At 33.9% G+C, this 24,368-nt stretch overlaps 1 protein-coding gene and 2 non-coding genes across 3 annotated transcripts; 1 reads left to right on the forward strand and 2 right to left on the reverse strand.

Annotated features, from left to right (window-relative positions):
• Positions 1-13,697: 13,697 nt before the first annotated feature.
• Positions 13,698-17,727, forward strand: LOC104215423 (GDSL esterase/lipase At5g55050-like). Its single transcript, XM_009765224.2, has 5 exons — positions 13,698-14,018; positions 15,121-15,245; positions 16,406-16,642; positions 16,853-17,108; positions 17,352-17,727. The coding sequence occupies exons 1-5, from the start codon at positions 13,766-13,768 to the stop codon at positions 17,567-17,569; spliced, it is 1,089 nt and encodes a 362-aa protein (XP_009763526.1). The 5' UTR covers positions 13,698-13,765; the 3' UTR covers positions 17,570-17,727.
• On the reverse strand, positions 16,217-16,289 carry TRNAF-GAA (transfer RNA phenylalanine (anticodon GAA)). Its single transcript has one exon. It is a non-coding gene; the product is annotated as a tRNA-Phe (tRNA).
• A 579-nt stretch (positions 17,728-18,306) lies between the features above and the next one.
• On the reverse strand, positions 18,307-18,379 carry TRNAF-GAA (transfer RNA phenylalanine (anticodon GAA)). Its single transcript has one exon. It is a non-coding gene; the product is annotated as a tRNA-Phe (tRNA).
• Between the last annotated feature and the right edge of the window lie 5,989 nt (positions 18,380-24,368).

A 24,368-nucleotide genomic window follows, 5' to 3' on the forward strand; every position in this document is an offset into this window, starting at 1 on the left:
AACAATTTTAACAAATCCATTTTGCAATTAAGAAGAAGAAGAAACTCTAAGCACAATGAGGAAGAAAATAACAGTAAAGAAGAAGAGAACTCTAATACAGTGTATGAATCTGGAGTTATTCAAAAATTTGTTATTAGTGAACTTTTTTAAAAATGTGTGCAAATTTAATGGGTGAGGAAAAACTGGGCGCTACATTAAAATTTTACCATTTCAGCTAGAACTAAAGAATAGACCAAGAATCATATGGGCTTTATGAAACTAAAGATTTTCTGGGCGTCGACACGATACTGCGATGCAAAGGTGGGGTCTCAACTTACTGAGTGGAAGACCCATCTAGAAATTGCATGAATTTCAACAAGTTGACCTGGAAAATGAAAGTAATGGATTACTATAATTGGAAGGCTCCGAGTAGACATTAATTCCATTTTCCACTATGATCGGAAAAATTGAGGTGGGAATAGCCTATTTGATGAAGTTAAAATGTGAAACAACTAAAATAAATATAGAGGCAGTGGAGCCTACAGTTCCATTGACCCAACATAGTACAAACTAACTAAGACACATATTTCAACTTCAACGAGGAGTTTACAGCTATATGATGGACCATCCTTGCATTCCTTTTTTTCTGGTCCCTCTTTTTTTTGATGTTTAGGTGAAAAAGAATTTAATGTATTTTGCCATGCTGTTATTACGTAATTACGTATAAGTTTGGATAGAAGACTAATAGCCCATTTGGCCAAGCTTCTAAAATCAGCTCATTTTGAAAAGTGTTTTTCTCAAAAGTACTTTTTAAAAAGTGTTTTTGGTGAGAAGCAGTTTCTGTTTGGCTAATTAATTCGAAAAGCACTTTTGAGCAGTAATTAGTGTTTGGCCAAGTTTTTTAAAATTATTTCTAAGTGTATTTTTCTCAAAAGTGTTTCTCAGAAAAGTACTTTTAGAGAGAAGCTGCTTTTTTCTGTTTCTCCAAAACTGTTTCTGTTTCTCCTCAAAAGTACTTTTTTTCCTTCCAAAAGCTTGGCCAAACACCTTAATTATGCTTTTGGCCAAAAAAAATACTTTTGCCCCCCCCAAAAAAAAAACTTGGGCAAACAGGCTATAAGAATTAGTACATGTAACTAAAAAAAAGGGTTTGAAGACTCAAAGTCTCAAACAAGATGTACCTCTCTTTGTCCTCAAACTACATAAATATATGTCTTCTCCAAAAAGTTATTTGCAAAATCTATTTTCCCCAAAATTACTTTTCGATAATCTCCAATAAAAGCTAAACCATAACCAATTCAAACTCCACCTAAGTATTCTCAAGTTATATAGTTAAGGGTGAAAATCATTTACACCTTCTAACTTTGTTCTAAAAATCAAACTCCCCCGTTAACTTTGAACAATAGTCATTCTCCCCTCTTATTCTATGCATTATGCAATATCAATTTTGCCCTTGACATTTTTAATTCTCTATCTATATAATATATTTTTATATTATATAGAATAATATTTGATTTTTTAACCTAAACATTTTACCTTTAGTTTAAATATTTTTCTATCTTAGTATAGATCTGTCACGATCCGAATTTTCCACCCTCGTGAGTCGTGATGACGCCTACTCGTAGAAGCTAGGCAAGCCACGAAATTCAGAAATCTTTAATTCCTTTGTTTTAATCTTTTTAACAACTTGCATTTAACAGGTGATAAACATTAAATAACAGCGGAATGTGAGATTAGCGGAAGACTTAAGCAAATATAAAACTAAAATAATACGAAATTCAACATATGTCTCTACCCAGAAACCGGTGTCACAACATTCACGGACTAACTATGATTACTACATACAAATGTTCGAAAGAAAGAAACACCGTCTGTCTCGGATACAAGTGATACAAAACATAATAAAAGATGGAGGAGACGCCGGGGCCTGCGGACGTTTGTAGGACTACCTCGGAGTCTCGATGAACTGAAGGCTGGCTCCCCTACTGCTAATGACCAAGCACTGCTCCGGTATCTGCACAGAGCGCAAAGTGTAGTATCAGCACAACCGACCCCATGTGCTGGTAAGTGCCTGCCCTAACCCCGACGAGGTAGTGACGAGGCTAGGACCATACTCCAGATAAACCTGTGCAGTTATATAATATACAGCGGAAATATAAACAGGTAATAACAATTTAAAAGGGAGGGGAGAAACATGCTTCGGGGAAACATACTAATTCTATCAGAAACTTAATAAAGTATGAAAGAACACTCGATGTCTACAATCAATACGATAACAATACTGTTGCGGCGCGCAACCCGATCCCTTATTATTTAATATTGTTGCGGCGTGCAACCCGATCCACATATATAACTGTTGCGGCGTGCAACCCGTTCCAATATAATATCTGTTGCGGCGTGCAACCGATCCAATATAATATCTGTTGCGGTGTGCAACCCGTTCCATTATAATATCTGTTGCGGCGTGCAACCCGTTCCAAATATACAGTCAACAATAATCATAATTAACTGTACCGGCAAGGGATCAACAATAGACTACACTATCCCGGCAAGGAAACTCAACAGTACAAGTATATACGTCCCGGCAAGGGAGAAGCAACCATAACTAAACTTGTTCCAACATCTAACTATCTCAACTATAACTCAACTAGTTTCAACATCTAACTACCTCAGCTATAACTAAACTGGTTACAACACCTAACACGAAGAATCATCAACCTAAGCGTCCGTAATATCAATTAAGAACACAATGCAAGGGAACCTCAACTCAACAATAGTCCGGCAAGGGGGTAACATAATGATCTCTTCTCTTTCTCACTTTTACCTCACAATTCACTTCACAACTCGAGCCAATGCTCTAGAGTTTCGATTATCACTTATACTTTCACAATTCGTTATACAACTGGAGCCAACGCTCCTCAATGTTCATAGGTCACAATTCTTTCCACAACTTTACACAACAAGTAGAAATCTTCACCAAGGCATGAATAATACAACGAGATCATGAAAATCACAAGATATGACTCACGGTCATGCTTCACACCAACGCATAGATACTCGTCACCATGCCTATACGTCGTACTCGACAAGAAACAAATAGCAAATAGGACACAACTCCTAATCCCTCAAGCTAAGGTTAGACCAAACACTTACCTCGATGCAACGAACACAAATCAAGCCTCAACTAACGCTTTACCTCTTGTTTCCACCACCAACTCGCTTGTATCTAGCCATAATTTGCTTAACAACATCAATAAACGCTAAATGAATCAATTCTAATGCATGAAAATAGGTTTTATAAAGATTTCCCCAAAAAGTCAAAAATCGACCCCGGGCTTGCTTGGTCTAAACCCGAATTTAGGACCAAAACCCGATTACCCATTTACCCCCGAGCCCGGATATATAATTGGTTTTGGATTCCGACCTCAATTTGAGGTCTAAATCCCCAAATTTCAATATTCTTAGGTTTTACCCAAAATTCCCAATTTCCACCATGAAAGTAATTGATTTGAAGTCGAAATCATGTTAGAAGATGTTAATTATTGAAGAAAAGTAGTTAAAAATGACTTACAATTGATTTGGAGAAGAAAGGTTGTTTGAAAAATTGCCTCTTATGTTTTTGGGGTTTTGAAAAATGAAAATAACTGAAAATCCCGTCTATTTATATCCCTCTCAGACCCCTTGTGCGGACCGCACAAAATGGACTGCGGCCGCACAGGCCTTCCTGAGGTACTGCGGTCCAGTGCCCTATGCAGACTGCATGAAATGGACCGCGGCCGCACAGGTCTCCACCGCGGACCGCAAGAAATCGAGCGCGGCCGCGAAGGCTTGGCCTTGCTCACCGCGATCGCGGAGTCCCCACCGCGGACCGCGAGACCTGGCTTCACAGACCTGCAACTTCTATGAATCTGCAACTTTTTCCTAAGTGTAAAAACATCCTGAAACTCACCCGAGTCCTCGGGGCTCCAAACCAAATGTCATACTATCTCAAAAACATCATATGGACTTACTCGTGTAATCAAATCATCAAAATAACCTCATGAACATCAAATTAAATCTCGAGATCAATGAAATTTTCTCAAAACTTCTTTAAACATAAATTTTGCAATTTAAGTCCGAATCACGTCACATGACATCCGTTTTTCACCAAATTCCACAGAAATATCTTAAATCATATATAAGACCTGTACCGGCCGCCGAAACTAAAATACGGGCCCGATACCATCATGTTCCAAGCAAATTTCATTTCAATTTTTCCTTAAACAGTTTCAGAAAATAATTTCTTTTAAAAATTCATTTCTCGGGCGTGGGACCTCGGAATTCGATTCCGGGCATATGCCCAAGTCCCATATTTTCCTATGGACCCTCCGGGACCGTCAAATCACGGGCCCGGGTCCGTTTACCCAAAACATTGATCCGAAGTCAAATTAACTCATTTTATAATCAATTTTTTTTTATCATTTTTCACAGAATTTCATATTTAAGCTTTCCGGCTACGCGCTTGGATTGCGCATGCAAATTGAGGTGGCTCTAAATGAGGTTTTCAAAGCCTCATAACACAAAATTTAATTTAAAGCAAGTGATGACCTTTTGGGTTATTACAAGATCTTTACTTAAGTTCATTAACATTATAAGTAACATAATCTTTTTATATATTTATTACAAAATCTAACGCTATTTTTTTTATAATTGTAATTTAAATATTACATGCATTAAGAAAGAAAGAAAGTAAGTATGTATGTAAGTTTCACTCTCTCTTATTCTCTACCATCTCTTTCTATATCTATCTATCTATCTATCTATCTATCTATATATATCTATATCTATATATATATTAATTAATTTTTATTGTCGTTGATGAAATAGTTTTTAAATTATAATTTAAAATGTATTTACAATATAAATAGATACTCTTTTAGAATTCTGTTATAAAATTTAGCTCTATTTTTATTTCATTAATGGAGATCATAACTCATTTATCAATATAAAATTATGTTATATATTTATCTCTATTTTTAGTAATTATTTTTGTATTACTCGCATTCAAATATGTTTATAAAAATTTTAATCCCTTTTATTATATAGAATAATATTTGATTTTTTAACCTAAACATTTTACCTATAGTTTAAATATTTTTCTATATTAGTATAGATCTTTACTTAAGTTCATTAACATTATAAGTAACATAATCTTTTTATATATTTATTACAAAATCTAACGCTATTTTTTTGTAATTGTAATTTAAATATTACATACATTAAGAAAGTAAGTATGTATGTAAGTTTCACTCTCTCTTATAAATAGATACTCTTTTAGAATTCTGTTATAAAATTTAGCTCTATTTTTATTTCATTAATGGCGATCATAACTCATTTATCTATATAGAATTATGTTATATATTTATCTCTATTTTTAGTAATTATTTTTGTATTACTCGCATTCAAATATATATATATATATATATATATATAAAGAATTAAATTATTTTTACTCTACTCATTTATTTCACTATAGGACATATTACTTAATTACTATTTCTCACTCTTCTTTTTTCGTCTCAAAAATAATTTTCTTCTTTCTAAAGGTATTTTTGTTATATAAATTTTAAAAAACGAAAGAAAAATATCATGATTATAAAAAAGTAAAAAAAAAAAAAAAAAAAAAGGAAAGAAAGAAGGAGAAGAGACAATGGTTGATATGTAAGAGTAAATAGGTATTTGAAAAAGCCGAAGGACATAAAAGGGGAAGAATGATTATCGTTCAATGGTGAGGGAGGAGTTTGTTGTAAAGAAAAGTTGAGGGTTATAAATGATTTTCACCCTATAGTTAATGGTTTCTGTTAATCTCTTAGAAGTTTACTTAGAGATAACAAAAAAGAAAATATGATGTTTTGAATAAATTATATAAAAGAATGATGTCTTAGCATATGGTTTAGGCAAGATTATGGAAGCATACCAAAAATCATATATTTAGTATTAAAGTAGAGGTGTTCAAAACCGAATCGAAACAGAAAATCGAATCGAAACCGAAGCTTAATGGCTTATTAGTATCGGATTAACGGTTTAACGGACGGAGAACGGATTGAATTTTTTTTATTAGCGGCTTATTGATTTGGGGGCGGATTATTCAATTTTCTTAACGGATAATACGTTAACCCGTTAATAATATATATATATATATATATATATATATATATATATATATATATATATATATATATATATATATAATTTATTTTTATCCATATCTATCTATATTCACTACTAGAATTCTGGGAAAAAGAGACCGCAAAAAGTGACCAACTTTGGTCGCTTTTTGGCTAAATAGCGACCAAAATGCGACCAAAAGTGCCTGGTAGCTATATTGATGGTCCCTTTTATTTAGGGACCAAAGTTGGTCGCTAATTAGCGACCAACTTTGGTCTCTAAGCTAAATGGACCCATTTTTTCGGATATTGACTATAGAGACCAACTTTGGTCGCTTTATTAATTTAATAATATAAATTTGGCGATCAAAGTTGGTCTCTAAATAAAAAATACATTATTTATTTATTTATTTATTATTAATCACTAAAAAGCGACCAACTTTGGTCTCTAAACCAAATATTATATTTTAAAATCTAGAAACTAGAGACCAATTTTGGTCGCTTTTGTATTCAATTATTTATTTATTTTATTAAACTAGCGACCAATTTTGGTCCCTAAATACATGGATTTAATTTATTTTTTAAATATTAGTGACCAACTTTGGTCGCTATATCACCAGAAATTTTATTTTTTTAATGAAATAGCGACCAAGTTTGGTCGCTTTTTGTAGAAATCTGGGTAAATAGCGACCAAAGTTGGTCGCTATTCTCCAGAAAATTATTTTTTTTAACATGAAAAGCGACCAAATAGAGACCAACTTTGGTCGCTTTTCTGTGTATTATTTTGCCAGAAACTGCCTGTTTTTGCAGCTACACCACCTGCGAGCCATACCAATTTCCTAAATAGGCATTTTATGCCAACAACAACAACAATAAAAAGCAATTAAAAGCAACAAAGAATAAAGTTCAATAGAACTAACACATTAAGCTAACAAAACTAAGTTAACGCTTATTACAAGCCCATTCGAACTAAAGAGAACTAACACAATAGTAAATTGGTATGTAAATTAGTTCTAACACAATAGTAAATTGGTATGTAAATTAGTTCTAACACAATAGAACTAACACAATGTAAATTAGTTCTAACACAATAGAACTAACACAATAGTATATAAAGTACTGAAGGAGTGTTCTTTCATCATCCTCGTCTGCAAGTTGGATTGCCTCGCTCGGTTCATTAGGTGGTTGACTGCGTATGAATTCCCCCACGTCAGATGTGAAGCGAATTGAACCTATATGAAAAATTATATTGAATTAGTATTTCAAAATTTATATAAAAACAAATCAAAATATTTAATGAAAAGTAAAAAACTTACATGTATGTAGTCGAAGCTCGACCCTCCTTTCTGAATCAGTCTCTTTCTTCTTCTTTACAATACGAGTTTCATTGAATAGCTCATCTTGCTTCATTGGCATTATAAAGTTGTCTGGTGGCTTTGGTGATTATCCTCGTGGTACTATTACTCGAGATGAACTTTGATACAGAGAATAACTTGGATACGGTACATGACGGAGTGTGTCTTTGATCAATTGTTTATCTCATTAGCTATAATGATAATAAGAAGGCAACGACATGTGTTTCAAAAAAGTAATAGTGTAGGTAGGATTTAACATTTCCTAAGTAGATAAAAGAGGTTATAGAGGAATTCTGTACTTCATTTTCCATGAGGAAAAGAAGTTTGATTGAGAGTGACAAGGTTGATGAAGACGGATGGTTTTCCGTTGGTCGTTGCAGTTCCCATAAAACGTGGATCATAAGACTTTATGATGACAAAGATTATAGGAAGTTTTGTGCTCAACTTTCTTCCAAGTCTGATCCGTACAAGCTTAATGTGATATTGGATGATATTTCTTCAGATTCAGACAATAATTTGACCGACAAAAGTATGGAAATGCTCTTAAAAAGAATTAAAGGTAAAACATTTTTCTTGGTCGAGAAGGAAGCTGAAAAATATTTTACCTTTAATTCTTTTTAAGAGCATTTCCATATTTTTGTCGGTCAAATCATTATCTGAATCCGAACCAATATCACATTAAGCTTGTACGGATCAGACTCGAAAGAAAATTGAGTACAAAACTTCCTATAATCTCTATCATCATAGAGTCTTATGATCCCCATTTTATGGGAACTGCAACGACCAACGGAAAACCATCCGTCTTCATCAACCTTGTCACTCTCAATCAAACTTCTTTTCCTTATGGAAAATGAAGTACAGAATTCCTCTATAAGCTCTTCTTTTATCTACTTAGGAAATACTAAATTCCTACCTACACAATCACTATTTGAAACACATGCCATTGCCTTCTCATCATCATTGTCGCTAATGAGAATAACAATTAAAGGCACATTCTGCCAGGTACTTTATCTTAGTTATTCTTGGTGGAAGTTCCATTGCATGTCTAATAACGTCATCAACCTCTTCTACAAAATCCTCCCGCAATCTAAAATTCCAAAACATAAACCAAAATTTCAATTCATATCCTAAAGGTTCAACTCAAATCTAAAAGGTTCAATTTATATCCTAAAGGTTCAACTCATACATAAAAGCTTCAATTCATATCCACAAAAGTTCAAGTCATATCCTAAAGGTTCAACTCATACATAAAAGCTTCAATTTATATCCTAAAAGTTATATTCATATCCTACGAGTTTAAACTTAAACTAAAAGTTCAATTTATATCCTAAAAGCTTCAACTCATACCTAAAAGGTTCAATTCATATCCTAAAAATTCAACTCATATCCTAAAAGGTTCAATTTATATCCACAAAAGTTCAAGTCATATCCTAACGGTTCAACTCATACATAAAAGCTTCAATTTATATCCTAAAAGTTATATTCATATCCTACGAGTTTAAGTTCAATTTATATCCTAAAGGTTCAACTCATACCTAAAAGGTTCAATTCATATCCTAAAAATTCAACTCGTATCCTAAAAGGTTCAATTTATATCCTACAAGTTCAATTCACAAGAACAAAACCTAAAAACTATAAGTTATATTCGTATCCTACGAGTTTAAACTTAAACTAAAAGTTCAATTTATATCCTAAAAGTGGGCGACTCGTTGTACTCAAACAAGAGCCACGCAACGATTCGCTTAAGGCCTTAAACATTAACATTGTCTTGAACTTTAAGAGAAAATCCAAATATACTATCATGTGTCTATATTAAATATCTACCTATAAACTAATCAAGATTAAACTAAAAGTTCAATTTATACCCTAATATATATCTACCTATGAATCAAGTCTTTGACGTTAAATTAGTATCTATTGCTTACTAAAATATTGAAGGAGAAATACTCAATAAAGCCTAGCCTAAATATTCAACCCATACCCTAAACCCTAGATTTCTATAAAATGTTAAATAATGATAAATACAATCTAAACCCTAGGTTTCTATAAAATACAATGTTAAATAATCAATTGAAACACTAATTCTAGGTTGAAACAATAAATAATTGAAACACTAATTGAAACCCTAGGTTTGTAATTCTAACCTTGAATTTTTAGGAGGTGGAGAAGGAGAGACGCAATAGCGGCAGAGGCGACGGCGACGGCGACAGCGGCAGCTGAGCGGTGGTCGTTGGTGGCGTGGGTGGGGCCTGGTGGTGGGAGTTGGAAGGGGGTGGGGTTTGAGTGTGAGAGAGAAAAGAGGGATTTTGGGAATTTTTTAGAAAGAATGGGAGGGGATCCCGATTTTGAGAGTTATGTAATTAAAATAGCGACCAACGTTGGTCACTATTTTGGTGGGTAAAACAAGTTTGAATTTTTAGAAATAGCGACCAACTTTGGTCGCTATATTCTGACCGTTTGACCAAAATAGCGACCAAAGTTGGTCGCTATTTAAATATATATATATATATATATATATATATATATATATATATATATAAGCTGTATTCGATACGCTATTACCTAATACACTTATAGTTAGTGCATAGTATAGCGTAAGTATATATATTATATATATAAGCTGTATTCGATACGGTATTACCTCATACACTTATACTTAGTGTATAGTATAGCGTAAGTACATATATTATATATATATATATATAAGCTATATTCGATACGGTATTACCTCATACACTTATACTTAGTGCATAGTATAGCGTAAGTACATATATTGTATATATAGACACACACGCCCGCTTCGTAGTACTATTCATCCCTTGTATTACAAAATTATTAACGACTTACATTTATATTATTTACATAGTAAACACAAAAGTGATTTTTAAATTTGACCATATAGAGACCAACTTTGGTCGCTAACTTTAAATGAATTTAATTTAGCGACCAAAGTTGGTCACTAAATGTACATGAATTTAAATTAGAGACCAAATTTGGTCACTAAAATTTAATCAGATTTATTTATATTTTATATAATATTTAAATTAATAATAAAAATTGTTAAACGTTAGAACTGGGTCCCACATTGGCGACCAACTTTGGTGGCTAAATTTTGAATTATATTTATTTATATTTTATAAATTTTTTACATAAATATATATTTATTAAAATATTATAACTGGGTCCCACTTTAGCGACCAAAGTTGGTCGCTATCTTCTTATCCTTCAGTTAGCGACCAACTTTGGTCGCAAGTTTTAAATTATATATATTTATATTTTATAAGTTTTATAAAATAATAATAAAATTATTAAAAAAAATTGTGTGGGTCCCACTTTTGCGACCAACATTGGTCGCTAAACTCAGTGTATCTTTGACCAAGCAAGTCTGACCAGTCCAGTCAACAGTTTGACTAAATTTGCGTCCAAATAGCGACCAACTATGGTCGCTAAATTATTTCAATTTTTTTATTTATTATTTTCGGTAGTTTGGCGACCAACTTTGGTCGCTTTTCTTAACAGACCAAATTTGGTCGCCAATATTTGGTCGCTTTTTGGCCGAATTCTAGTAGTGATTATTATAAAAGTACGAATGTTCCACGCTAAATGTTGATCGACAAAAATATCCTTAAAATATTAATAGACTTTTATGCCCTTATAAGCCTAAATTCCTTCAACGAGATAATTTATGTTGGATAGAATTGTAATATTGAACTTTACCAACTATTTTCGACGTTTGAATTCAACTAAACTTCTGCCTACTTGAATTTTTGTCAATTCACCAGGAATTTGAAATCGTTCCCAATTCAAATTGATAACTATTTCAAACTCATATTTCTCCTCTTCACTGTTTTCGAGTATTAAGGTTTAGATGCACTAATAACTTTTATCTTATTTAACATAATATCAAGACACATGATTTTCTTTTCAATTGTTTTGAATTATTAGTAGGTAATAAATTTATAAACTTTTTGTAATCCTACATTGTTTGATTCGTAAAGAAATCTCTTCCTATTCATTTTATATATAGTCGTCGTATAGTAACTTTTTATATGTTTTATTTTTGTTCTATACAATAGGATTAAGATTTTAATGTATGATTTTGTATTAATTGACATGAAATTATTTCTATGACTTCTACGTCTATAAATTAGAGATGCTAATTTTCACTTTCAGCTAAAATTACATTTGTTTTTTCTTATCTTGGGCAAATATATCTTTGTAAGTTCTAACTAACAGAACTCTTGGCCTAGCAATTCTGTCCAAGCGGATGACATGTTAAAATATACAGTATGCCCACTTCTAATCGTAATATTAGTACACCAAGAAATCTTTTACATGGACTAAGGCCAATGTGCATAAATATAAATAAGATTCTAGACAGATGATTTACCCATCACGGTGTCTCTTCTGCTTCGTCCCTCTTAGTACGTCGACCACCTATTTAAACATATAGAGACTAAATTTTATTTTATTTTGATTGAATTAGGCCGATAAACCGCCCGATAAGAGCTAAACCGATACAAATCCGCCCGATATCTTATCGGATGGCTAGCGGATTAATACATTTAAAAGCCGATAACCGATAAACCAAACCGTTAAGAGTAAATAACCGCCCAATCCGCATGATAAGCAGCCCTAATTAAAAGACAAGAAGGAAGTGAGATGCGTGTGGGAAAGTAGCTTTGAGCTCTTAAAATTAATAAAAAAAATTAATATGGTTGGTATGTGATGGATCCCTCTTTATGGCAAAAAAGGGCAAAATATTATTCCACTTTGATCTTTGAAGAACATGTCGGTGCTTTTATTTCTAATTAATGAACCACATATTTATTATTTAGACACAACAATTCGTTTTCTCTATTTTCGCTCTTTCATTCTTATTCTTTTACTCGAGAATGGATATGCACGACATGATTCCCTGTCAAACAGAGATGGATCCAAAATTCAAATATAATGAGCTCGATCTTTAAGATTTTTATGAGTTTAAATATAATATTTATTGAATTTTTCTTACAGAAGTTTTACATATAAATATCAATTTACATCAAAAATATTGAATTAAGATGAATGTGCAGCTTAAGAACTATGTTCGCCCACAAAATGCTACTAAAAGGGATAGAAGAGCTAAAGATATTTGATGAAACTAAAACCACCAAAATGAGCTTTTGATTTAGGTCCAAAACGTGTGAATCTGATTCAAGAATCATCAGCTTTACAAAGATCACTGCATCATTTGAAAACTAAAAGCTATCCCATCACTTCAATCTTCTCCTTAAGATTAGATTTATTTATTTGTTTATTAAGTGTTTTACCAGTCAGGCAATTTTCTAAAATTTAGAATATTTTTGGAGCAGCCAAAACATAAGTCTTACTTAGAAGAAAGAATTAGTTATATTTGAAAAATAATTTAAGTATATAAATTTTATTTCAAAAAATTAAATAATTAATTTCTAATTAGTTGATATCAAAATTAAAATAATTAACTCAAATCAACATATAGGCGAATTCTAGAGCAGATTCAATGGGTTCAACTAAACCTCCCCTTACTTTCTATTTGATCTATAAGTACATATATGAAAAAATTAGACTCAATTTTACTAATGGACACAAAGAAATAAAGACGAATACATTATATATGTTGGAACGATTACGAAAGTTTACGACAGTTATACTGTTTGAGAGCCTTGCAAGACTTTCGAAAGTTAACGACATGAGAAAAGGAAAACGATTGAAAGATTTGATTACGACCGTTCGAAATTCGTGTTAGCATACTCGATATCGCACAGACCAATTGTAAGGGGATCTAGATTGAATAAAAAAGATCGGTTCATGCTTGATACGATCTTATTAAATCTTTATTAAAATTAAATAAAATTTTATTTCATAGTAATAAAAATTAATATATAAACACAAGATTAATAGTATATATTCCAACGCACATCCTCTTTTCTTTCTTTATTTTAGACGAAGGAATTACGATTAATTAGTCAAGTAAGTTTAAAATAGAGTTCTCATTGTAGATAGTGACACAAAAAGGTAGCTCCGTTTTAGAAGGGCAATAAGATAGACGTACATTAATTCCCTATCATTCAAAAACAAAAAAAAACAAAAAAATCAACTCGTTCACACAACAAATTTTGTAACTTGTAGACTACTTGTGCGTCTTCTTTCCTTTCACCAACACCAAATCATGTTTATATATACTACTCTTTTCAACCTATTTTTCCAGTACTGGAGAAGAAAGAGCCATAAGTCATAGGTCCTTATTATAATTGACATATATCAATGGCTTCTTCTTCTTCTTCTTTGTTGAGTTTCTTCTTGTTGTTTTCTTCTTTCTTTCTCTTATATTTTAAACTATGTGTAGCACAGTCAGTCCCAGCAGCGTACATGTTTGGTGACTCCCTTGTAGACGTTGGCAATAACAACCATTTTGGTACAGTTATTAAAGCTAATTTTCCTTACAATGGTGTTGATTATCCTGGTGGAAAATCTACTGGAAGATTTTGCAATGGGAAAAACACTGCTGATTTTCTAGGTAATTAAGCAAACACTCATCCTATGTTAATAGTAACAGAATTTTTAGCCACCATAATGATAAAATGGTGAAATTTGTCACAATTCAGTTTTGCTAAAGAGTTTAGACTGAGATGATTTTAAGGTTTTGCTTCATGCCTCAAACTGAAATTCACCTTTTATTATTTTCGAGCTTTACCATCATTTATAATAACAACAACTATATAGTACGTATTTCCTGTTAATTTGAAGCTTCTCCTGTCCTTTCAAATATTTGAAGGAATTAAGCAATAGCACCTTATAAGTTATAATTACTAGTATTTCCATCTTCATGATTTGTTATTAGGTGAAAGGAAAATACGTGCACTTCATGTTGATTTTACATAATATATAGTAATAGCATTTTTTTTTACTGTATTTGGTACCACTCATTCTACTGTATGTCGCTACTTTTTTTTTAATTGTAAAATGGCACTGTCACTAGTGGGGTACTGGTAAAGTTGCCGTCACGTGACTAGGAGGTCATGGGTTCGAGCTGTGGAACAACCTCTTGCAGAAATGCAGGGTAAATCTGCGTACAATAGACCCTTATCGTTCAGCCCTTTCCTGGATCCCACGCATAGCCGGAGCTTAATGCACCGGGCTGCCCTTCCACTGTCACTAGTGGGGTACTGTAATTAGTTCATGAAAAGCAAACTCTTCGAAGGCTTAGGTTTTTTAAGGGTAATTTTTAGTATATGTGCTAATTTTTTTAAAAAAAATTCTGTGCTAATTAAATACGTTCATATAAAATAAAACGAAAGTAGTATAAAATAAAACCTTAATAAATTGTTCTTTTTTGGAAATGGGGGGTTAATTGCTCCTTAAATACAAACACAACTGCGGCCACTTTCAACTTGATGGTGAAGAGTCGATGCGTTTTGGGTGATGGAGCAAACTTTAACTTTTTCTTTATTTGTTGATAAAATATCTCTTCTTTTATCCCTTTTCTTGCTTGACATCCATTATTGTATTGTTTTATGCATGTGGAATTATGGGTGCACATTTTGGAACATAACGTAACTTTTTTCTTTAAATTAAACATCACGTAACTAATAATTCTTTTTTTGTTTATTGTTTGGCAGCTGAGAAATTAGGAGTACCAACGCCTCCCCCATACTTGGCCGACAAGAACAATGTGTTCGCCAAAGGTGTAAGCTTTGCCTCTGGTGGAGCTGGAATTTTTAATGGCACCAACGATGATTTTCTTGTAAGTTAAAATTCAATTTTTTTAATTCTTTTTTATTTTTCTCCTTTTAACGCAATTATATATCCCTGAGTGCCTCTACCACTATTAGAGATGAATTTAGGATTTAAAACTTATGAATTTATAGCTATATCAAGTTAATATACACTATTGACTGTGTTCACAATTAATTATTTATAAATATTTAGTACTTTTTTTTTATACATACTCCATATAGAGTCTTTGGGTTCATATGAACCCGTAGGAAACATGAGAACTCCGCTTGACTAGCATATGCTAATTAGATATACTCAAACTAGAAATCATTATGTTATGGATTTGAATTTGAATTAAATAGCCCTACTATTATTTTTCAATTGGTCAATTCTTATTTTTCCCTAGAGTTTGATAGAGGAGGTACACGAAAATAAAGTTAAAATAGCGCGGACTAGCCAGTTTCGGATTGGTCATTCAAAAATAGTCAGCGTTTGTAAAGTCATTGAAAAATAATCACTATTTTGCTGCAATAGGGACCGGTCCAGCATAATATATTGGAGATAGGTGCACATGTGTATGAACTTCCTGCATATTATGCTAGAACTCCAACACGCGAAAAGTTCCAGTATATTATGCTCGAGTTCCACTATACTTATGCTCGAACTCCATTATAATATGTTGGAGTTCCAGTATATTATGCTGGAGTATTTTCCAGATTTTGAACAGTGTTTTCGTTCAAATTTATCTTTACATAAAAAATGGTTAAATTTCGATTACTTTTGAAACTGTGACTATTTTTGAATGACCACTTGTAAATCTGACTATTTTTGAATTTCTCCCGAAAATAAAAAGTTATTGGGCCTCACACCTTGGCTCAAAAAGTTGATGAAATGAAATAAAAAATTTCTTGGGCCGGATTATACAATACAGCATTAGCCCATTATGTCCGACTCACACACGATGAGTTACAATCTATAAATGAAACGAAAAAATAAAAATGCGGTGAACGTGGATCGAACACGTGACCTTCAGATCTTCAGTCTGACGCTCTCCCAACTGAGCTATCCCCGCTTTACGTTAACTCTCCTCTGTTTATTACACTTAACTAATTATATTAATGCTGAAATTACTCAATCCTATATTTCGATGATAATATTCATATTAACGATTATTTTCTCTATTTGCAGAGCAAAGCACTTCATATGTCACAACAAGTTCAGTTTTTCTCCATTGTTCAGCAAAGATTGGTGACGCAATTAGGATCTGATGCTGCACAAAAGCAACTATTAAAGTCTGTTTTTGGTATTGTAATTGGAAGTAATGATATAATTAATTATTTCAAATCCGATTCAAAACTCCCTAAGACTACAACACCCGAGCAATACGTCGATCAAATGGTTTCCTCTCTACAGGGCCAGCTCAAGGTACATTTTCTATCACCAATTTTCAAGTCACATTCAAATTTGATAACAGTTAACTCACACGGTGTTTACACAAAATCATTGAAATATGCAAAACATATGACACACATTTATCACCTAATTATAATTAACTGATATGTTCATTAAGTTTTTTTTAGTTTAGTATAAACACTGAGTGTCCAATTTTATTTTATTTTATTTTTTTGGATTCAGCAATTGTATGGTCTAGGTGCACGAAAATTTGTGATTGTTGGGGTAGGATCAATTGGATGCATTCCATTGCTAAGATACCAAAGTTCCAATAAATCTGGTGAATGCTCCGAACAAGCTAATTACTGGACAAACAAATATAACCAAGGACTTCAGTCCGTGCTACAAGGGTTGCAGTCTGAGCTGAAAGATTTCAGTTATTCATATTTCGACACATTCAATTTGTTGCTCGATGTCATCCAGAATCCAGCTATTTACGGTAATTCCGATTCCAATAATTGCAATAACCACTTCTTCTTGTCAATAGGAGACATCTAGCATTTTAAATAAAATACTACTGCATCTGTATGCAATGGCGGAGCCAGGGGGTGTTAAAATATAAAAAAATTAAATATACCAAAAAGTTAAAGGAAGTCAACATATAGTCAATATACATAAAACAAAAAAATATCTAGCAATATATTCAGTATTGATTTGGTTGAGATGATATGTTTTTTTTCAGGTTTTAGTGAAGTGAAAGCTGCTTGTTGTGGACTGGGAAGACTAAATGCTAATCTTCCTTGCACCCCAATTTCCACGTTCTGTTCCAATAGAAGTAGCCATATTTTTTGGGATAGATATCATCCAACTGAAACAGCTAATCGCATAATTATTGACTCAGCTTTTGATGGCAAACAATATGTTTTTCCACTGAACGTTAAACAACTGATTACCTTGTAGTTTACAGATGGAAAGTCCTCAAATTTGCAATCAATTTCATTCTACAGAAACAAAAAAACCAAGTTATCTATACAGGATTGTTCTCATATATACCATCATTGTATTACACTTTGTCGTAATTTCTTGCAACTATCTAAAGAAGAACCTTTACATTATTATATTTTTGAGCGACTGCCTCCTTATTTTATTTACTGCTTCTATCAATTCGGCGTCTGATTATGGAGTTTGATAAAATATAATAGGAGCACTAGTAGTTATCTGTTTGCCCTAGCGCGAATAACTATTTTAATGAATGGGTCTCTTCACATTTAATCAAAGGTTTCGGATTCGAATCCTGAAAATATATATATTTTTAGTAGGGAGCGTTATAGGCACTTCATGGTGCAATATATATATATATATATATATATAGTGCCATGAGATCCTAACTGGTTTGCTATTCCATTATTAACTAGCTCACAAGAAGTATTGAAATGAATAAATAAAAATTCTTGTACCTCACACATTAACCCGGAGAATAAAGGAAGAAAGCTGGTTTCAAATAATTTCTGGGGCTGTGTTGGATCATACCGCATTAGATACAAATGATGGATCGTGAATCCATAAAGCATAAAATTTCCTGGGCAGCATTGTACCAGACTACATCAGCCCATTATGTGTGCTTCACACTGTCACAGAAGATGAACTGGGTGAGGTCTATAAAACCGAAATAACATTGTAAAAGTAAAAATAACCTATGCGGTGAACGTGGATCGAACACGTGACCTTCAGATCTTCAGTCTGACGCTCTCCCAACTGAGCTATCCCCGCTTGGTTTAGAAACCAAATATTCTTTACTTATTCACTAATCTGTAGAACCCCCAGGACACGCCTTACCTTTCATTGACCTTTTCTCAAAATCTAAAGAATTAATAGATGAATTGACTTCCTGTCTTGGACGTATAAAATGAGATAGCACGACACGCGACAGCCAAGAATACACGAAAACATTCAGTTAAATATGGCAAACATCCATACAAATAGGGGTGTTCGTAAAAATTCGAAAAATCGAACCAAACCAAATCGATCAAAATAACCGATATTTTTTTGTTTGGTTTGGTTTTGGTTTTGAATTTTAAAAATCGATCAAATTTGGTTTGATTTTGGTTTTAATAAAAAAAATAACCGAAAAAAACGAACCAAATCAACTGTAGAAATAACTATTTCAATATTACACCTATATATATGTATATTTTTATACAACGTTTCTAAAATTTTATGGTATATATTAATCGTTTGCACTTTTAGTACAATTCTTTGCCTTTACATTCTAGTTTGATCGGTAGTTTTCTTTTGCTAAGTATAAGAATCCATTTCATGTTAAAATTAATCTATCTTTAATTGAGACTTTAAATTATTCATCACTATTTAATTCAATTATTATCAATATATCTTGGTAAATGATAGATTTCTCAAAGGGCAATTGATTTGATAGTGTTACGTTGAAAATGTAGTCGCCGGAATATGTGTTTGGTAGCTTATGTCTCATATTTAAGAAAAAATCAATAAATAACCGAAAAACCCGATATAAACCAAAGCGATAAAAACCCGACTTAATTGGTTTGGTTTGGTTTTAATATTTGAAAAACCGACTTACTTGGTTTGGTTTATTTTTATGGAAAAACCGATCCAAATCGAACCATGAACACCCCTACATACAAATATTAATTAAGTTGTTGATTTCTTGTTCCTAAGCTATTCAATAAGTGACCCACAATTGATGTTTATACAAGACCAATAAATACATAACATGTGTTTATATATAAACTTATTGTAACGACTTGATCGATCGTTTTGCTTTCTAGATCCCGTTCTCTTAATTGAGACTCTTCGTATGTGCTTTTACTATTTTATGACTTGCGGGGATGGTTGGTTTAGGTTTGGAAGGGTTTGGATTGAAATTGGAACACTTAGTTGCTTAATAGTGGTCTAAGATTGCCAAGTTTGACTTGAGTCAACACTTTTAGTAAACGACCTCGGAACTGGGATTTGGTGGTTCCAATAGGTTTGTATGATAATTTTGGACTTCTGCGTGTGTTCGGATCGGGTTTCGGGTGATCCGGGAGCGTTTCGGTGCTTAATGCTGAAAGTTGGCTCATTGAAGGTTTTCTAGTTCTTTAAATTTGGTTTGGAGTAGACTTTGGTGTTATCGAGGTCCGTTTAGGATTTTGAGACTGGGAATAGGTCCGTATGATGATTTATGACACGTACACAAAATTTGGTGTCAATCCGAGTTGTCTAAGTATGATTCAACGGGTTCGGAGTAAGTTGAAAAACTTGGAAGTTCATAAGTTGATTCAATTGGGTTTTGGGGTGTGATTTTTGATTTCGATGTTGTTTTACGTGTTCTAAGGGTTCAAACAGGTCTGAATTATGTTTATGGACTTGTTGATGCAGTTGGACAAAGGGCCGGGTGGCTTGGGTGTGTTTCGGATCACCCGGAGCTAAGTTCAAAACTGTTGATATGCTGGTTCTGGTTTCCTTCTTCGCGAACGCAGAGGTGATGTCACATTTGTATAGAAGGAATTGGGGGGCTGGGCAATTTATCCTATGCGTTCACGATCAACAGGCGCGTTCGCGAAGCTTTAGGACCTATGGCCTTCGCATTCACGATGGCCATGTCTCGTTCGCTTAGAAGGATTAGAAAGCGAGGGGTCAGTGGGTCGTTTCCCTTCACGTTCGTGAAGGGCAGGTCGCGTTTGTGATGCTTGGGCTGGTCTAGCCTTCGCGATCGAGAGGACCCGGTCGCATTAGCGATGAAGGTTTTTCAAGGCCTGGGCAGGCTTTTCTTGCACGATTGCGAGGCCCTTTTCATGATCGCAAAGAAAGGTCAACTGGGCAGAGTCCTGTTTTAAAGTCGGGACTTAGGCTTATTTCTCCCATTTCTCATTGTGTTGGCCGAATTTGGAGCTTTTTGGAGAGGGATTTTCATTAAATATTATAAGGTGAGTGATTTCTACCTAATGTAAGTTAAATACATTATGGATAGATTTTAATATGTAAAATATGAAAAATTTAGGAGTTTGTTGAAAAACCTAGGTTTTAATAAAAATGAGATTAAACCACGAAAATGATTATGGGATTGGGTAGAAATTATATATTTGTGTTCGTAAGGTTATGGGAAATATTTTCAAAATCCGGGCACGTGGGCCCGGAGGTGAATTTTAGGAACCTTTCAAATTGGGTCGGGTGATTACTCTACTAGTTAAGTTATGAATTTTTGAGTAAATATTGATTAGTTTGTACAATCTTTGGCTAGTTTTGGATTGGTCGACACCAACTTGTGGCTTTTTGTGTGATTTATGGATCGGAAAGTGGACTTGAAAACAAGGTAAATCTCTTACCTAAGCTTGTAAAAGAGAATTAACCATAAGATATTCAAATTATTTTTTGCTACTAATTATGGGTGTTACGTACGCACGAAGCGACGGAAGTCCATACGTAGCTAAAATAAAAGTTATGTCCGGGTAGACATATGACTTTATTATGCAATTACTTGCACTATTTGAACTCAACTTGTTAGTTTAATTGCTTTTATTAATAAGTAAAATTTGGTTAAAGACTATGCTAAACCGAGCATCATTACTTAGTGATTTGGCAGAATGTTTAATTATTGATGGAAATTTATATTCTTTTATGGGCTTACCTTGGAGTTGTAAACACTTAATTCGTAGTCCGAAGAGTTTCCTTTTTCTGTGGATCGAGCCAAACACCTAGACAATATTTATATGTAATGTGATGCATCCATAAATTGGGCCGTACACCTCGATAATGCATGTACATGATTGTTATGAATAGGACCGTACGACATCGGCTTAACTCATGCTTGTTGTTGCTAGGAGTCCGATTACTCTTGATATATCTTTTATGACTGGAGAAATTGTAGTTACTTGTTGGCTGTTGGAATGTGATATTTTGAGGATTATTTAACTTATTATTTTGTTAAAGAATCACTTATTTATTACCTCTTATTCTATTATCACTGTTGTATTTCATGCCTATTTATAACTCTCACACTTTATGTATATTAACTACTAGTAAGTGTCGATGTCGATCCCTCGTTACTACTTCTTCGAGGTTAGACTAGATACTTACTGGGTACACATTGTTTACTACTCACGCTACACTTCTGCACAAAATTGTGTAGATTCTGAGGCAGGTACATCTAGTGTTCGTCCAAGTGCGCATCCGCATTACCCGGAGGCCTAGTGGTGAGCTGTTTTTCATGCTTAGTTCTGTAGCACCCAAAGCCTACTCTTATTATATTTACTATTTCTGTCTATCGAATCAGACAGTAGTTTTAGGGAGTTTTGTATATTCTACTAAATGCTCATCCACTTATGACATCGGATTTTGAGAAATTCTAGTAGATACTCATGTTTTTTTTTATTATTTTTAAATTCACTATTTTACTCTATGTCTAGTTTACGCTTTACCTTACTACGATCACTTACTATTTATTTCTTCATTAAATAAAAATCAATGACATTGAAAATACTGAAATGAGCAATAAATGGAAGTTCATCATTGGCTTGCCTAGCGGTGATGTTGGGTGCCATCACGGCCTATCGTGTAAATTGGGTCATGACACTTATGTCACTTAAGCATGGTTAATTAATGCATATTTTATTCACTTTATTAAGAGCATATTTGACCAAGCTTCTTGAATGTCACGACCCTAAACCACCCCAGCCGTGATGGCGCCTATCGTAGTACTAGGCTAGCCGATTCGACATTTATAACATAAACATGCCTTTTTCTTAATTTATTTACTAATCAGATATTATCACAAATCTTTCATTTGAACATTTCAAAACAAGCGGATAAATATGGAAAACATCAAACACTGCCCGATCCCGAAGTCACTAGTCATGAACCACTAAATATAACCTGATACTCTCTACTCAATACAAGATGAGTTTGGTAAATACAAATATTAAAAGATAGGAAGGAGAAAGGCAGGGCTGCGGAGACCGTGCAACTACCTTGCTAACTCCGGAAATGCTCTAAAGGAAAAGATCAGCTCTCACTCAGATGCCCTAGCACCTGGATCTGCACACAAGGTGCAAAGAGTAACGTGAGTACGCCAACTCAGTAAGTAACAATTATAAATAAAGGTTGAGTGCAATGACGAGCATTTAAAATCATATACATCTCACAACATAAAAATCTCAATGGAAATAACAAAGTCAAATCAGTAATAATTTTCGAGCATCTCGTAAAAACTCCAATTTCAATGAAAGTTGTTTAAAATATTTGTTCAACATTTTCAATAGAGGCTCAGTATAAAAGAAGAGTGAAAACAGTAATTTCATAAAACAAGCCCCTCGGGCAAAGTATCACTCATATATATATATATGTATATATATATATATATAGCTCATCGAGCAAGCCTCTCAGTCACACATGACTCAACTCTTATCAATCAGCACTCACACTCAGCACTCACGCTCAATAGGTACCTTATAATAACTATTGCGGTGTGCAGCCCGATCCATAAATATATAGTCAACTGTACTCACTGGGGCTGTGCAGACTCCGGAGGGGCTCTTACAGCCCAGTGCTATATCGCTGCGGAGTGCAACCCGATCCAACATATCGCTGCGGCGTGCAACCCGATCCAACATATCGCTGCGGCGTGCAACCCAATCCCTAGCTATCCTCACAATCCGGCCCTCGGCCTCACTCGCTCATCAACCTCACAAGCCACTCGAGCATTTCAGTACAAACTCAGGGAACTCAGCCCAAAACACCTTTATATATTAAAATAGAGTGATGAATAAGATTAAACAATAAACAGATATAAACCATGGCTGAGGATAATGCTTTCTATCAAAAATAATGTGAGGATAATAGTAAAATACCCCTGAGGGTCTAAACAGTACGACGCAAGGCCCAAACATGACACCCAGCCCAAGTTAATAGAATCATCTTTAAAACACATAGATATCATATAGAGTTTATCAAAATATGCAATTCTATAGTTGCCCGGGACGGACCAAGTCACAATCCTACTGGTGCACGCCCTTCACCTAGCATGTACGTCACCGCATTTATCAAAATAGTACGAAATTTCGGGGTTTCATACCCTTAGTTCTAGATTTACAATCGTTATTTACCTCAAACCAGACAAAAATCTACTCCACGATTCCTTTTCCGCTCGACTCGACCTCAAATCGCCCCGAATCTATCCAAAAATCAGAACCATATCATCAATACATGCTAAAGGAACAAAGCCCATGCGAGAATTATCAAATTAAATCAAAATCCCGAAATTGGCCAAACCCGACCCCCGGGCCCACATCTCAAAATTCTATAAAAGTCACAACACTAGAATCTGTATCCCCTCACGAGTCCATACATACCATATTTACCAAAATCCAACTTTGTTTGGCCCCTCAATCACCCAATTTTAACTCTCAAGTTCCAAGCCCTAATTCCCCAATTTTCACCCTTAAACCCGACAAATTCCAAGCTTAATATACTAAAAATCATCATATAATCGAGTATTAAGTTCAAAAATCTTACCTCAACGAGTTTTCCCTTGATTTTCTCTTCAAAACCCTCCAAAAGCTTAAATCCCGACTTAAAAAATGGTGGAATGGGCCAAATTTCGCGAAGGGTAACTTATATATACTTTCTGCTCCAGGTATTCCGCACTCGCGGACAATACCGCGCACCTGCAGACTCGTATCTGTGGTCCCAGATGTGTACCTGCAAAAATCACTTAAAGGACCGGGACCGCACCTGCGCCCAGTCA

Source organism: Nicotiana sylvestris, chromosome 7 (assembly GCF_000393655.2).
Source record: "Nicotiana sylvestris chromosome 7, ASM39365v2, whole genome shotgun sequence".
Lineage (NCBI taxonomy): Eukaryota > Viridiplantae > Streptophyta > Magnoliopsida > Solanales > Solanaceae > Nicotiana > Nicotiana sylvestris.

What these genes read in the sequence shown, in the direction of transcription:
- LOC104215423 (XM_009765224.2), top strand. Translation starts at nt 13,766, where the DNA reads ATGGCTTCTTCTTCTTCTTCTTTGTTGAGTTTCTTCTTGTTGTTTTCT. An exon ending in CTCTACAGGGCCAGCTCAAG is followed by an intron (nt 16,643 to 16,852) that starts GTACATTTTCTA and finishes TTTTGGATTCAG; the next exon opens with CAATTGTATGGTCTAGGTGC. An exon ending in CCAGAATCCAGCTATTTACG is followed by an intron (nt 17,109 to 17,351) that starts GTAATTCCGATT and finishes GTTTTTTTTCAG; the next exon opens with GTTTTAGTGAAGTGAAAGCT.